Source organism: Pleurodeles waltl, chromosome 12, assembly GCF_031143425.1.
Source record: "Pleurodeles waltl isolate 20211129_DDA chromosome 12, aPleWal1.hap1.20221129, whole genome shotgun sequence".
Taxonomy (NCBI): Eukaryota; Metazoa; Chordata; class Amphibia; order Caudata; family Salamandridae; genus Pleurodeles; species Pleurodeles waltl.
The window spans coordinates 614,865,694-614,883,103 of NC_090451.1; the positions used below are offsets into that span (position 1 = coordinate 614,865,694).

Genomic DNA, 17,410 nt, shown 5'->3' on the forward strand with positions numbered 1-17,410 from the left:
TTGTTCCCATGGTTGACTCATATTCCATCACCAGGCACGTGAGGAATTTCGGTGACCCTTAGCCCGCATCCTTTAATTTTGCACAAATAGGAGATGAACTTGGCGTGCAGTCAGCTCTTGTAATTGCAAGCGGATTTGCGACTACAACGTGGACTCTGGATGGTGAAAGAGGAGTTGTAGCAACTGCACTGTGCCCTTTCCAGTCAGATGCTAAACTGGTTCCTAAATGCGACCATTCCACAGATCAGCGCCAGCATTTTTTTGCTCTCTATAACCTCAGGCAGTACTGTAGTGTCTCGGACCCTCCCATTTTTCAGAAGTTTTTGCAAGGCAGAGTTCAATGCCTGAGCAGAGTTCTTCCGTGCTTTCAGATGTGCATCTCTACACCCTCTTTCTCCAAATCCATATTCCTACATGTTTAAAAGCAGTTGCCTGTACAGGCCTTGCTTCTTGCAAAAACAAGCCACCCTTTTTGCTCAACCTCTGAAGATTATCAATGTAGATTATCACCCTAGATTTGGAGCTGTTGATTTTAATGCTGTCAGTATTCCAAAAGGAGTCGAGTGCATCTAGTGTTTTTGGAGCCCTATGGGCGTTTCATCTAATATAATGGTGTCATCAACATATTGCAGGATGTGGATATTAATGCCAGCCTGCCAGATGTTTGGTTCCCTCAACTCCCAGCCTTTTCAACTGATAAGACCACTAAATCACACAGAACCTTCTCTCCGGGCACATTCCATAATTTATCCATTAAAAGAAGCAATACATGGGGAAAATGTGGTATTTCTCACCTCACTCTTTGTGAAAATACAAAGACTAAAGCCCAGTGCTTGTTGTGTAGGTGAGGGGATAGCACTGAAAAGGGTCTGGCTTCTCAATATAGCGGCCATTTTGTCATGGTGGTGACATAATGTTTAGGCACACTGCCATGGCAAAGCCTTATTTGACACATCTTCCTTCATGCAACACACAAAGAGGTGATTGGACAGTATTTTCGGGCAGCAGAGGCATTCTGTGAAATCTATAACAAGATGATCCTCAGGCTTGCTGGAACTTTTTGCTAGGAGACAAGTAGATAGGGGCATGGGTGAAAGTCTGACATTCAGTGGAATCAAGATACTCTTTGATGCATGGGTACTCACAAACTTTTTCTCGGGGCCAAAATTGCAGTATGGTTTGCGGCCGAGGGCCGCACTGAAGTGACAGCGGGGGCGGGGCTTAGAGGGGGAACAACCACCCCACCCCCTTTTTCAAAACAATGCCCCTACCCCAGTAACACACACAGCGCGCACACATACAGCGCCATCTGCTCTCACCCCTACCCCAGTAACACACACAGCGCGCACACACACAGCGCCATCTGCTCTCACCCCTACCCCAGTAACACACACAGCGCCATCTGCTCTCACCCCTACCCCAGTAACACACACTGCGCCATCTGCACACAGCGCCATCTGCTCCCACCCCTACCCCAGTAACACACACAGCGCCATCTGCTCTCACCCCTACCCCAGTAACACACACTGCGCCATCTGCACACAGCGCCATCTGCTCCCACCCCTACCCCAGTAACACACACAGCGCCATCTGCTCTCACCCCTACCCCAGTAACACACACTGCGCCATCTGCACACAGCGCCATCTGCTCCCACCCCTACCCCAGTAACACACACAGCGCCATCTGCACACAGCGCCATCTGCTCTCACTCCTACCCCAGTAACACACACAGCGCCATCTGCTCTCACCCCACCCCACCCCAGTAACACACACACACAGCGCACACACACAGCGCCATCTGCTCTCACCCCTACCCCAGTAACACACACAGCGTGCACACACACAGCGCCATCTGCTCTCACCCCTACCCCAGTAACACACACAGCGCGCACACATACAGCGCCATCTGCTCTCACCCCTACCCCAGTAACACACACAGCGCGCACACACACAGCGCCATCTGCTCTCACCCCTACCCCAGTAACACACACACACAGCGCAATCTGCTCTCACGCCTACCCCAGTAACACACACTACATTAAAAACAAATAAATAAAAAACCAAAGAGCCCTACCTGACTCAAAGCACTGTAAAGATGCCACAAATGTGGAACAGCAGGCAGGCGGGCAGCAGACGTGGAGCCGGTGACAGGAAGCAGACGACCAAAGCCCCATAAAAGTTAGCTGCAAGCGCTGACTTTTATGGGGCTTTGGCTTCCAGGATCGTCAGGGCAACGCCATAAACAATGGCCGCCGTATGTAAACATAGAGGAGGGCCGCGGGAGCATGCTCCCGCGGCCCTCTTCTATGTTTACATACTGCTGCCATTATGATGTGGCGTTTGATGTGCGTCTCGCGGGCCGCCAAGCTAGGTCCGTGGGGCCGCTGGCGGCCCGCGGGCCGTACTTTGAGTACCGTTGCTTTGATGGCTACCAGGTTCAAACACTATCTTTAGATAGATGTTTGTTAAAAGGGAAAGAGTGCAACTGTCAAGCATCCATGGGCAGTAAAGAAATAGGGCTGGACCATTCCTAACAATCCATGCACCTCTGAAGATGTCAATTATTTCTTGTTCGTTTGAAGTAGTTTATGCTTTGATATTTCACATATTTATATACATAGTAAAACAGTTGCTTTGTTATCCCATACATGTGTCCATTCTTACCTATACAACAGGTATTATATACAACAGGAAATTGCTTAAGTACAATGTTGTAATAAAGCACAACTCTTCTTTTGGGACCTTGCACGTTGGTTGGGTAAAAAGAAACCTAGGGCAACTCTTTTTTCTCTGTCCCATTACAACATTTAACCGCTCAATTGAAATGGGGCAGGAAACAACTTTTGAAAACGAAGGTAAGGCGCAGTTAAGATAAAAATATGCAACATGGCATTACCCGCTGCAAAAGCTCATGGCCCAGATTTATCAACACTTTGCGGCTGTACAAAGTCCCCAAAAGTGATACGAAATGGCAAAACATGTTGATTTGTTATTTTCTTTACAGTGGTAAACGTGTTTGTCACTAGAAAGTACTCATGCTTTTTGATGCAAAGACTTATCCACTAGCATTTGTAAACATGGCTTTGCACCAAAAACCGATGCCAACTCAAAGCAGCTGCAAAGAAGGAGGAAAGATTTCATCATCCAAACTTCTAATTTGAATGTTTGCTGTATTGTACACCACAAATGCGAGGTGGGAATGTTTAAAAGTAAGTCATATTTCAGTTTCTACTGGAAGGGTTCCCTTCCAGTACAAAATGTAGGCTAAACTCATACAGACATCTTTACATGATGATGCAAAGGTGTGTGCATGGCAATCTTAGAGTGCACGAGTGCTTGGGAAGAGAGCAGACGCGCACCTTCTTTGTAGATTAAGAATTTTAGTTGATGCAGAGTATTGTGTAAAAAAATAGGAAATTTCCTTATGTGTTTGGAAACAAATCTGGGCTTTCCTTGTTCTCATGGAATGATCACCCCATTTGGAGTGTTTGCACATGAATCAGGACAAGAATTTATGCAAAATTGCAGCACTGACCCATGAAATGTTCCCTGGTCCAATTTCAGTAGGTAAAAGCTTGAGAAATTTCTGAACTGAAGAAACACAGTTGTCTGAGTTGTGTTTGCTCCTCCAAATAGGGGAAGGCATGTCGTATAACTACATTAAAGCTGTACAAACCAGTAAAGCTTGGAATTGAGGCACTATTTCACCAATGAAAAACTTAACACAGCAGTACCAGTATTTCCATGGGTCGTATTATCAATCACAGACTACAATCAGGACCACAATAGACATTTTCTACAATGGAAGTGGAAACTGACACCATTAGTGTTGAATTTTTTGACTCCAGATGTATTTAAATTTTTTCTTTTCCCAGAACCAAGGACCAGATGTATCAAACATTTTTGCTATGGCAAACGACCCATGGTATTTATCAAATCCAACTTGCAATTTGGTAACTTGTTACCGAATCGCAAATTGTATTTGAGACTTCATACTGATTCGGTGTTAGGAAGGGGCATGTCAAGGGCATACCTTCCTAATACCGAATTGCAGAGGTATATATGATTGTTTTGTGACCGTGAATGCAGTCGCAAAACAATTGCAGTTGCCACCAATTTCAAATTGGTTGTAACCCATTTGCAAAGGGGAATACTTGCAGAAACATTTTTTAAGAGCAAGCAGTGGTCCCACGGATCACTGCCTACTCTTAAAAAATGAAATGAAAACTTTAAATTTTTCTTTTTTCAAACACAAACCGTTTTTCTTTAAAGAAAACGGGCTGCATAAAAAAAAAAAAGAAAGATTGCTTTATTTAAAAGTAATCACTGACCTGGTGGTCTGCTGAGCCAAATAGGCCACCATCCCTAAGATAGTAGCCATTCGCAATGAATATTAATGAGGTAGGTCCATCTGTAAGCCCTTGTAAAATCGTTTTATGAAACTTTTGGAGTTTCATACATTCCAATAGCAATTACTTAATTGTGATTCACAAAAAATCGCAATTTGGTGATGGCTATTGGAAAGAATGATACGTCTGGCCCCAAGTCCTTTTCAGTATACAAGAAATAGCCTATCTCTCACCTTCCATTGTTACTTATGACTGAATGGGCCTGAGTAACAAAGGTAAACCTCAACTTTTGTGTAAGCTTATGACAGTGTGCTATTCACAAAGGTATTTTACTAGTAGCATTTATACAACTGCGGAGTCTCCACACATAAAAAGGGTGGACTGTCCAGTTTTTTATGTGTGGAGACTCTTCGGTCATAAAGATATTACTAGTAAAATACCTTTGTGATTAGCAAGCTATACTAAACTTACACCAGTGTGTCAGTTTGACTTTGTGAATCTGGCCCGTTATGTCTTTGATTAAAAGTGCATTTATATTGCAGGTGGAAGCTCCTCCTACATCAGCAAACAACTGTTCTACACCAAAAGAAGATACAGGAAATACGGTCTATGACAAAGTGCAACAACCTAAGGTATTTTATTTATTTTTCATACAGGATGCTAAATACCGTCCTAGATGAGAAAAAGAAACCCAGGGCAACTCAGAAAAGGTTGAAGAGGATAAAGAATGGCAACAAAGCTAATGCAAACTTGAATGGATAATAGGAATACTATGTTAATGTATTTCTGCAGAGCTTAATTTGTTAAAAAAAAATATATATTTACATGAGTGCAGTGCACAACATTTTTCTTAGGAGCAATCCGCTGAAACTGGAGAACGCAAGGATGCCGAATGCCAAGACTACCTCATCTTGATTACACCATAAGCCTCTGTTTTCAACCACTTATCACTTCCTGTCTCTTCATGTCACACTTGCAGGCTATTTTTCATTCCTGCTTTCTCTCTTTATCACTACTCTTCCATTTTTATCTTCTAGCTTCCTTTCTTGTTTTCTGTTTCTTGCTCTTGGTCAAAGTTTGAGGAGCAAAAATAAGACCAGGTTCCTGAAAATGAATGCCTTTGTCCACCTCCTACAAATGGCATCACAAATTAAGCACTGTATGTGTGTTGGTTTTTGCTTTAAAAAATGTGTTCAGTAGTAAGATAAACCACCCGCAAAAGAAACTCATTTGTTGTTTGAAGATTTACTTGACTAATTTGCAATTTAATGAAATTAAAACCCAGCAGTACCCCATACATACAGTAGCTTTGTATTGGAGCTGTATGATGTGCAGGATCTTTAGCTAAATGCACGTCATGGGGCTTTCTTCTGATTGAGATTGTGTAAGAAAGATGTGACTAGCATCTCAGAACAATAAAGACCTATAGCTGTGCTGTTCTTACTCTGCTGGGAATTATTCAACAGTTTACCTGTGATATCACTGGAATTTCTTTTGCATGATTTCCCACCTAAGGGAAATTCTGTGGTAGGAAATCCTATGTCACACCCGGCCTGGCAGGTATGACTTTACTTCAAGTAAAGTCACTCAAACTCACTCAAAGTTGGGAATAGCGATTCTACAAGTATAATAATGAATTGAGAGTCTAGATTTCATTAAAGACACAGAGGCTAGCATTATGCATTAATCTTTTAATTGCCACTCTTGCAGCATCTTTAAAGAATCTTCAAACAAAATAATTTCAAACTAGAAACAGAACACCAAAGTACATAAATAGTCCATACACATAACTCTCCATGTCTTTAAATGCAGCAGACTTCAAAACTTGAATCTTCATATCCTTCTTCCACTATTTCTTCCCAAACAATATTCCTATTTGTCCTGTTCCATTACGCCCTAAACAAATAAACAACATTGTGAATACAATACCTTGTTAAATTCCTTGTTTTTAAAAAAAATGAACAACACCAAAACAATTATTAATTTCTTTCAAAAAGATATACTGTAAAATTTGTATTACCGGTCTTCTTCCCTCTCTACTTATATATACCAAAAAATATGTTTCTTCTTTTAAACAAGAGAAGCAGCGGGAGGGATAATGTTAGCCTCAGTGTCTTTAATGAAATCTAGATTCTCTGTTCATTTCATTTGGAGATCGCTACTTCATTACAAGATTGGAGGCTACCATTATGCATGTTGAAAGCCCTTCAACACCGCATGTGCTCTATTGGTCTAAAATAATGTTTTGCAAAAGTGCTTGCATTTGACTAGCCAGCAGCTTTTACAACTTCTTCCAGTCTATTACCAGAAACATGCGCTTCACTAGCCATCGCACCTCTTAGAGAGTGTGACTTAAATTGTTGAACATCAATACCTGCTTGCTCCATAGCCCATTTAATTCATCTTGCTATAGTAGCATTACTCATAGCTCCAAATGGCTTTGCATACAAGATAAATAATTGTTTTTCTCGAGCGTTTCTATATTCCATCTTTTTATTTTCATATTCATTCAAACATTCAATTACACATAATTTTTTACATTCTTAAAATTTTTGACAAAATAAAGCGTCTGGCATTGTCTTTGTTCTCTTCCATATTTCAAAATATACTCTGTCTGGCCCATTCATTTTGTTACTCACCTCCAATGCCTTCACACGAGAAACCCTTCTGCAAGAAATCAACCACAGTAAAGAAGCCATCTTGCTTGAAAGTCGTTTTCAAATCCAGATACCTATTCCCAGGCCAGGACAGAAACAGCGCTAAGAGTAAATTTACATCCCATAGAACATACTACCTTACTCTTGGAGGTCTTCTTAATCTCATGCGTTTCAGAACTCTACATACAATAGTTTTTCTCTCCACTGAGTTTCCATCTACAATATCATAACCTGCTGAAACTACAGATCTGTAACAGTTCAAAGTCCTGTAACTTAGACCTTTCTCAAACTGTTCTACTTAGAAATTCACCAAATCTAGGTGCATCCACGGATTCCCAAACACCTCTCCGTGCACCAACTAGACCACATTTTCCAAATTCCCCTATAGCTTCTACTTGTTCCAGGTGCCCATGACCCTTCCAGTAATTCAACAGCCTTGTTCAAAAGTCCTGATGGCGCCCCCTTCGAGTGACAGCATTGCCCCCAGCTCAATTATCCCACTGGGCTAACTGGCGGAAACATTGGTTTCCACCGGTCAGCCCAGCGGGAAAGTCTTAATAGGGCCAGCGGGGAAGTAGCCAGCATGGTGGCAACCCCTGCATCATGAGTTTGGCGGACGGGTGTTCCCATCTACCAAACTCATGATCGGGCCCTTTGTCTCCATTCCACAAACCTCTTCTTAATGCCTCTATCTTCATTCTCTCAATGCATGATAATGAAACGGTCCTGGGAATATCCCTGAAAGAACGGAGACAGCAAACCTATCATCCGTGCTACGTCTCTAAAAGAAAGAACATCTTTATTCACCACATACGATATTTACTTTGAATCATCTTCATTTTCCTTTCTGGAAGCTGAAGCATAACTTTCACAGTGTCTATGTCGAACCCTAAAAATTCCATCCTCTGTGCTGGCACTAAATTAATAATGAAACCCAAACTTTCCAATAATTATTTCACCGTATTTAAGTCTTTCCTCAACTGTTCTTTGTCTTGGGACATAATCAAACTATTGTCTCGATAAACTATTGACCTTACTCCTCTTTCCCTCCAATAAGCCATGGCTACTATCATCACCTTTGTGAAGCACCATGGGGCGAGGACAATCTAGAAGGAAGACACAGGAACTAATATGCCCTTTTCCTCCAACAGAACTGCAGAAATCTCTCACTGTCCTCTCCCATTGGAATTGTGAAGTAAGCATCTTTCAAATCCAGTTTCATTAGCCAATTGTTCTTTAACAGTATATCCCTCAAACAATGGAATCCCTCCATTTTGATATGTCTATATGTCAAAAGTTTGTTCAACTCCCTCAGATTTGTTATTGGTCTACATCCTTTGTCCTTTTTTTGTACCAAAAAAAGAATGCTTATGTAACTTTCATACATTCTCCTACTTGTTTTATTGTACATTCTGCAACATAATTTCTACTTCTGCATCTGCTATTTACTTTTGTCCTTCTGTCATACAAATCTTTCTTTGTTCTCTCACCTGCCAAGGAAAATTCACAAAGTCAATTTTGAAACCTTGAACTGTTTCTAAGACCCATGGATCTTTTGTTATCTTTTTCGATGTGTCCACAAATATTTTTAGCTTTCCTCCAACTTTTTCTTGGAAAGAACCAATTATAGTCACCATATTCACCTGGGGTTCCATATTGATTCAGTCCTCGACTCAAACCTCTTGCTTCTTCAGTGTGACTACCTCTGCCTTTATTTGGGTAGACACCTGTTGAGGTCTGATAACCTCTACCACTGACTGTGGTATTTGGGCCTTCGCATTCCAAGGTCAGAAGCAAGTCCCCCTGTACTGGCCCTTCCAAAAACACCTCTACTGAAAAGCTTCCTCATGTTTACATGAGCTTTGTCAAAAGCTGCGAAGGTAGATACATATTTTCCTAAAATTTTAAACTAAACCTTCACTGAACAATAAACTTTTGGCTTCTCTCTCTGCCTTGTCACCTAGCTAACAACTCATTTTCATTAGAACGGCTTTCTTGCATTCAGTCATTATTCCGGCATTAGCATTGCCTAATAAGATTACTGCTCTTCGGCACCATCCTTATAATAATTCCAAGTCCACCTCATTTTTGTTAATATACGCATCCTCTGCCATGGCAAAAATTCTAGCCAACGACACTAAAATGTCTATACCTTTGTCCTGACATTGTTTAAGAGATTGCTCCAATTCTTTACGTAGATCTATACCCATCCTAAGTAAAAAAATAAATAACATTATTCGGGATCTAAATTAGGTGTTACACACACTTTATCATCAATTACTGGCCTATAATATTCCACCTTCAATATCCTTCTCACTTCCTTTTTCTAGGGGCTTCCTCAACCATATTTAATAATGTTTCCAACATGTTCCATTGGCCATTAATCACTACTATGAGATGTCTTATATTAAAGGGAGAAAACATCTCTTCCTCTATAGGATTCCTTAAAACGTCTTTTGAGGATGAACTCTTAAAACTCTCACATTTCATGTTAAAATCATCCGGAGTTATGTGAAAGACATATTCATCATATTTATCCAAATCATTATTTATATTAGGAAAAGGCATTTCATCTGAATTTTTCAACTAATCTTCATGTGTGTTGCTAAGGACACTTGCGTTGTGTAGAACACCTTTCCTCTGTGTGCCGCTAAGGACACCTTTCTTTTTTTTATCAATTTTAAACCATCTCTCTGTCTTCTATTTACTTCACTATTTTCCAAGTGCTTTGTTTTGCTCAATCTTTTACAACCTTACTTTCTCAAATCATCATCCTCAGACAACAAAAAATATTCCTCGCAAAAATCCATCTCTTTCCTCTTTTTCTCTTTAAGGATATCATCCAAGGTCTCTTTAACCTGTGCTCTCATTTACTGTTGAATGAGCCTCTTCCTAATATTCTAATTCACTTTAGCTGTTGTGATCTCAAGACAACAACCAATATTCTGCTTTCATATTAATAACTCACTATAAACTTAAAATACTACTTCTAGTTATACACTAAATCCATCAAATACTAAGCATAACAATAACACATAAAAAATTCCTCCTTATATAAAACACTTGTTAAGTTTCGTAACTCCCATCTTTGCGTCAGAAGATCGATTGTTTATGTACCATTACTTACGCGACTTAAATCTTTGATAAATTCCCCCTCATATGTTGTGTTATGTAGAAAGGCTCAATCCAATATGGGTGCCACAATCTCGCAAGATCTTAGCAGCCAATTGCCTTTCCAAAATATGCAGTCAGAGGGAGCGGTTGGAAAACTGAATCTCCAGGCTATGACTAAAGAAAACGAAGGCCTGTGTATACAAAGCAGCACACGCCGACCTCGCGCCACACTCCTGTCCTCATACTGAACAGGAGCTTGAAGACTCATGCATGCAGAGTGGGGCATGCTGACCTTGCGCTACACTCCTAATCTTCAATGCGAGCGTCTACGCCAAGAAAGAATTTAAATCATGAGCGCAAGTGAGAAAACCATTCCTCCAAGAACGGTAAGCACAAGACCTGCCACAAAGTTTCTAAAAATGTGCTTGTTTTAAAGAAAAGCACTTGCACGGCCATAACTGAAATCTTAGGTTAGAATTGTATCTGATTTAACCTAAAACAGCAAGATTAGCAATAACATTGATTATCATATAATCTCATCTACCTTTTATGCTTCTAAAATTAGAAGGCAGATTGTAACAAAACTAAACCACCATTAATTAAATAATTAATTTTTCATTACACTTCAAATAAGTTTAAGATAGCTATGAGAGTGATACTTATCTCATCAGGAGCAGCATTTAAAAGAGTAGGATAGGTCTGTGAAGGGACTATTTATGTACTGTGGTGTTCTGATTCTAGTTTGGAATTGTTTTTTTTGAAGATTCTCAAAAGGTGCTAGACGAGTGGCAAATAAAAGATGAATGCATAATTGTAGCCTATAGTCCTGCAATGAAATATTCACCTGTCTTCTCTACTTCATCTTTATTGAATGTTAATTTTAAAATATGTCCTCTCCCAATATAGACTTGGTCACAAAGACAAAAACCGCCATACACTGGAAAAGAGAGAGTTAGGTATGTCAATAGTGTAGGAGATTTAGACATGAGGACAAGGAACCATGGTCACTGTGACAGGGAGACATGGGCACTGGAACACAAGATTTGAAGTGCTGAATCACAGAGGCTGATGCAGGAGGTCATGAAACCCTGGATGCAGAGATAAGATATTTGATTGTTGTAACACAGGTAGTGTAAAAAGTAAGAGAGCAGCAGGTAGAAATGGGCATGAGCCTTTAGAAAGTGTGACAGAAACACTCAGAGACTATAACTGTGGGACGATGAGCCATAGACATGGACACTGAAACAGGAAGTCGCTGAAATTCACGATGGGAATGAAAGAAGGTGACCCACTTTCTGAATAATGGAGACTCAGCACACCTTTCGGGACAAAGACAATGTAACACAGTCACATTTTTACACACATGTCATGCAAAAAGGATCCTAAGTAATCCCCTTGGACAGCTGAGGAGGTGGAATATTGGCAGCGACATGGCTTTCCACTGGCAAGAATCCTCCAGGAGAAATTAAGAACCTCCTCCACAATCAGGGGGAATGCCAGACATCGAGAACCCTGTAGCATTTTTAGTATGACCTGTGGCTTAGAAGAGGTAAAACAAAACGTACAGACGAGAGGTGTTCAGCCCCTGTACAAAGTTATTGGTTGCTTCTGGCCCATTCTCATGGGTGATTCCATGTTGTATATTTTCTAGAGTGCACAAAGGTGTAGTGGTGGTTGCTGAGATAGAAGGTATGGGCAAGCATCCATGAGCTTAAGGAGCATTTACAGGTGCTCTAGACGGGGAGTTTTGGTATTTATTAAGATACTTTGAGTAGTAAAAGCCCCTTCTCCAATGTATGCAGCTATATATTTGCCACTTAGTCCCCTGAAGCCCTGATAGCCAACACACAAACTCTTTTTGCTACAAGTGAACACGACTGTGTGGCCCAGGAATATCAGTGGCTACACAAAGTTACTCTCTCCTTGCGGAAGTTGTCTCCTCTGGCCTGATCAGGCTCAAAATGGTCTGCATCTTCAAGATCTTCCATTCCACCAAGGTGACTATCTTCTCTTGTCTCAGATTACTTTACACTACACCTCCATCAGTGCTCTTAAGGGGTTACCTTGATGACTGTTTCTCTATTTTAGGGACTACAACATTTTTCACATTGTAGGTCATTTACTTTCTCCCTTGTGAATATCCTTTTCCCCGGTTGGCCATTTGGGATCAAATATGGAATGACTCTTCAGCAGTGGAATAATAATACTTCTCCCAGGTCATTGTCAAAAAATGTTGTTTATTCACTTGGTAGTAGGTTACTAGTTATAGTGCTCATACACACACAGATGCAGGCTTACCTCCACTGTTAGCCCTTACAACTTCCAAGACCAGCGAGACACACAGAATCTTTTCTCTCTACATATTTCACCGCAACATCATCCACTCACGCAGAGGCATCCTGATGTAAGCTACAAAGTATAGCACATCTCAGTCCTCATGGAAATACAAACATGTAAGATGTTACACTCTCTTTTCTTGGAGAAAGAAGGCACATTGATTGTGGGCCTATCTCTGAACTTTTTGGAGCTGGTATACTTACTCCTTGTCCTCGGCATCATTAACCAAGCACCAATGAGACTTAATTTAACCAGTTTCACTAATATTTTTTGTAAACACCACCAGTTCCCACTACTACTGCTTGACGTGCATAATGCCTGTACTACAAAAGACATTCCTTCAAGTCAGAAACACGGTGTCCCTAATATTTACCTACACATGTCTTGATATAAGGGGTGAATTAGAGAATAACAGCCATACATTGATGGTTCACCAACCTACTTATTCATAGTTTCCATTGGCAGAGTTTTAATTGCTCCTCCAGGGAAATCTATTGACCTTCCTGCTTGTTGGCTACATGGCTGCTAGGGCATTGTGCATGTTGCCCACCCTATAAAGTGAGGGCTGACCATCACTAGATTTCTCAGCCTCAGAGCACCTAGTGAGGTATGCCAATGCCGAGAAGGAAAATAAAGCAGTGAAACCAACATGCAGTAAAAAATGTTTTCTGGGGGAGAATGGTGCTGAAGAGTCATAGTGCCACTTAATAAACTCTTCTGACTTCAGAGAAACTCTCATACTGGCAGTAGCTCTGTAAATGTTGTGATCCTCCGCAGGCAGATGGGGATCTCTGAAAAGGACAGGCAGTCCTTTGACAGGGGAGCCACGATCATAGCCCCCCCTCTGATGTACTAAGCTGGCAGGTTGCCTGCTTGACTCTAAGTTTGTATGTTATTCTTTTGACGTGTGGTATGTATTAGTACCTGGCTACAGGAGAGGCATTTTGTCTAGTTAGACACAATGGCTGCACCAGACAAAATGTGCAGTGCAAACTCAAAGAGCATGTCCAGAGGGGTAACTGTCTGGCTCCAGGACTTGATTTTTCCCTGATTCCAACATACATTGAACTGACAATAGAATATTGGTGGCAGAAGGTATTCTTATCTCAAGCTCACTATTCTGCTGCTCTTGAGTTGTTGCCTATTCTTTCTTTATTGGCTCTTCCAACAATTCTTCATTTGGGGCCTTATTATGAGTATGGTGGTCCTAGGACCGCAGTACCTGGGGTGGCAGTCAGGGCACTGCATCATTGGTGCTCCATTGGTGATGATGCTGCAGGTAGGCCCGCCACAGTCCCGTTGCAACCACCAGGATTACAGATCCCGATGTGTTGGCAGCGGTACAAGGCATGCTCAATCTTGGCGGTGCCAATATCAGCACCGCCATGCTGATTACGGCTTGCCTTTCCAGCAGAATTTCTATGGCAGGGACCTTGCACTGCCCATGACCCACCTGTCAACACACTTGGAATGCACACTGTCTGCCATGGCAGGCAGTGCACATTCCAAGTGTACTGGCTGTGGAGACAGTCCTGTGGCATTGGCCTGAGAGCCAAAGACACCCCACTGTTTACGCCGGCTTTTCCGGCGGTGAGTTTATAGTATGGTGGTAGCGACTGTCATATTGGTGGTCCGGCGGTTAGCCCGCCCAACTCGTAATCTGGCCCTTAGTCTCCTAACCAGAGCATTGTTGCAGGATACCACTCTTCATGCAGCATCATCACAGGTGAAAATCATTTGCCAAGACATTCACATTGTATCAGCTACTCAAACATGATAGCTAAAGGTGACAAGTCACAAATGTCATTTGAATTTTATTTTTTTGGCAGTGCACAAAATGAAGTAAAATGCGACTAACTCTATCAGTCCATGATTTAGCCAGGTCTCAAAGAACCTGTTACAGCTCCATTGCACACCAACTCGTTTTTTCTAGACTATTTGAAAGTTGCTGCAGCTTATTATACTTCCACTGCTAGACTTGATCCTGATTTCAAAACTGAAATTGTCAAAAGTTTAATTGTTAATCGATTTTCAACTGATCAAAAAATGAAGGCCTTCTAGAATTTATTATAAAAAGTTAGTATTGACTATATATTTATTGAACAGAAAATACTTCAATATTGAAGACAAAAATATCAAGGTAAGATAGATGGAAAACATATTGGGGGTCATTATGAGTTTGGCGGTCTCAGGACTGCCATGTTGGCGGCGGCAGTCGTACTGCGAACGGGCCAGCGGTGAAGACCGCCAAATTATGACCATAGTGGTCTTCCCAACAGAGCACAGCCAAACCACCGCCAGTGCGAACATGCCGCCACGAATGGCTGTAGGCACCTTCAGGCCGGCAGGGACCATGTTCCGACCGGAAATATTACAAGAATGCACACCGCCAAGGTTTACGCCATGGTCGCGCCACCATGAAAACCCGGGCAGAAACCAGTTCTATAAAAACACCAACCTTCTGGAACACATACCTTACTGGAGCTGCCATGGTACCTGAACTGAAAGTACTCCCACTGCTCCTGCTCACACAATGTCTCCGGAACCAGCAATGGCAACGAAGACAACAACCCTGAGTACATCAACCCACCTCCCACTGAAGGGAAATCCCAAACTACACACGCACACACAACAGACACATCCAGGATGGCTTGTGATGGCAACACACACACGTAACCACACACCAGTACGGACATACACACACACCTACCTACACACATGCACACCCATACCACACACATGCACACCCACACTACACACATGACGGCCAACACACACCAACCTGCAGACACAGCACTGGCACTGTCTAACACAACCATCCACAACAACACCAATACACACAATGAAAACACAACCGCAACTACACAGATGCTTCGCCAAGCAATGTCATGGCACACAACCACATGACACCACACACTAACAACGTCAGTACCATCGAGGGTCCCTGCTTTAATATGGTAGCTCATCCAGGGAAATTGAACAATTAGAAATTAAAGTAATGGAGCTACTCTTTAATTGTACTCCATGGATATATATAGAAAACCACAGTTGTATACCTAATCAATATGTGTTTAATGCGTATGTCAAAAAAGTATCTCACGAGTCTCAGCATAAAGTGTTCAAAATGGCAATATGATTCTGTTAATTCTATTCATTTAGACATACTTCATTAGATCAATCCTATATGTCTTTGATTTGTTTATTACATTTTATAACAAATTATGACAATAAATATATCAGAGCAATAATGTACATAAAATTCCTTAAGACAACACAGTACAGTACAACCTGAATATTCCACTCCTCATCAAACAACAAGCAACAATAACACTTATACCTCATTCATAATCAAATATAACCAGACTCAACTATAAAATCATAAAAGCTGTGCATGGTCCAAAATCTAATACAGAATTCATCTATAAATCATGGAAAGACAAATATATGCATACAAATATTTCACAAAGAGTTCAAACAATTCCAATAGTCTTTCATAATGAGGAAAACACTTTGACAGCATGTGTATCAATAGAGTCAATGAAACAGAATTTTGGAACCCATAGCCTACACGTGTTTCGGTATCCCTCGCATAGGGAGGCCACCTTCATCAGGGTGGTTCCAGTCCAATGGTTCATGAGGGGGGAGAACAAAGGTAAGACAGGCGTACTGAACTACACACCAGTTTTTTTTTTTACATACAACCATGTCTGTAGATGATTTCTTACAGGGCAAGACTTTTTAAAACTCTCTTATTGGAACAGATCTCTATTGGGATATATCCAAGTCCAAACACTCTCCTAGGGGTACCAAAGACTGCTGTAGCGGATTATCTTCAGTTAGGATACCTGTTCTGTTGTTTTAGCTCCTTTGGGAGTACAGGTTCTTTAGCTTATCACTCACAGCCATGGAGATGAAACCGATACAGGCTGATACAGAGCTCAAAAAGTTGTATCTTCTGTTCAACTCCTCGCTCCATACTAACAACAACATGTAACAACACCAGAGAACAAATAAACACAATCACACTGCCATACAAGGAAGCATATACCACAACACGCAAACACCACAACACATATGACATAGCCATCACCACACACATGAATGCAGACATAACAACCACTCAAGGGCACACAATACCACCATTACACATTTCTACACAAACAATACACAGTTTTGCTACATACATGCATGTAACAAACATATCTCACACACAGTACACAGCAATGACAGCGGACAAATGAAAAGGCCACACCCACACATGCAGCCCAGGCAGAACAGCTGGCACAACCAACACACACACGTCACGCACGCACAAACCAAAGCCCACAAATACCAAACTGCCATGTTGAAAGAAGGCAGGACAAGTATGTCAACATTGAATCCAACAATATGTTGGACCAGATATATTAAAAAATAAGAGCAATAAATAATTACGAACATATGTACAAATGAAAGGCCAATGGCCAGTCCAAAATGCCAAAGGCACAAATGGCACCTTGGAGTGCCCCAACTTGACTCCTGACAGCACACTGACCTCCACTTGGTAGGGGCAACAAGGGGGCAGGCAGGAACCTCAGGGATTAGGTAGAAGGGGTAGAGGTCGGGCTTGGATTTGGGAGGGTGGTCTTTGGGCTTGGGTTTGGGAGGGGGTCCTTGGGCTTTCGTTTGGGAGGGGGTCCTTGGGCCCGGGAGGGGTAGACTTCTTGGTAGGAGGAGGGGCATGGACACTAGCAGGGGCACAGCGTAAGGACTTGGAGATTGAAGGGCTGCACTTGGGGACGGAGGAGGAACACTTGGAGGTGTCACAGGGTGGGAAAGGAGTAGGGAACAAAGAAATCTCTGACAGGTAATGCTTCTTAGACAGACGGGGGGTCATGGCAAAAGGGTTTGGGAATGGAGGGAGAAGGAATGGTTGTAAGATATGTCAATGTTTTGGGTGCAAGTGTGTTTGT

At 41.7% G+C, this 17,410-nt stretch overlaps 1 protein-coding gene across 2 annotated transcripts in view; it reads left to right on the forward strand.

The window, feature by feature from the left end:
- The window catches only part of LOC138268348 (SLAM family member 5-like), a 586,627-nt gene that overhangs the window by 453,412 nt on the left and 115,805 nt on the right, over nt 1-17,410 (forward strand). For both annotated transcript variants that reach the window (XM_069217902.1, XM_069217901.1), the window contains exon 7: nt 4,893-4,982. In XM_069217902.1, coding sequence (XP_069074003.1) covers nt 4,893-4,982 — 90 coding nt within the window. The remainder of the gene's footprint in view (nt 1-4,892; nt 4,983-17,410) is intronic.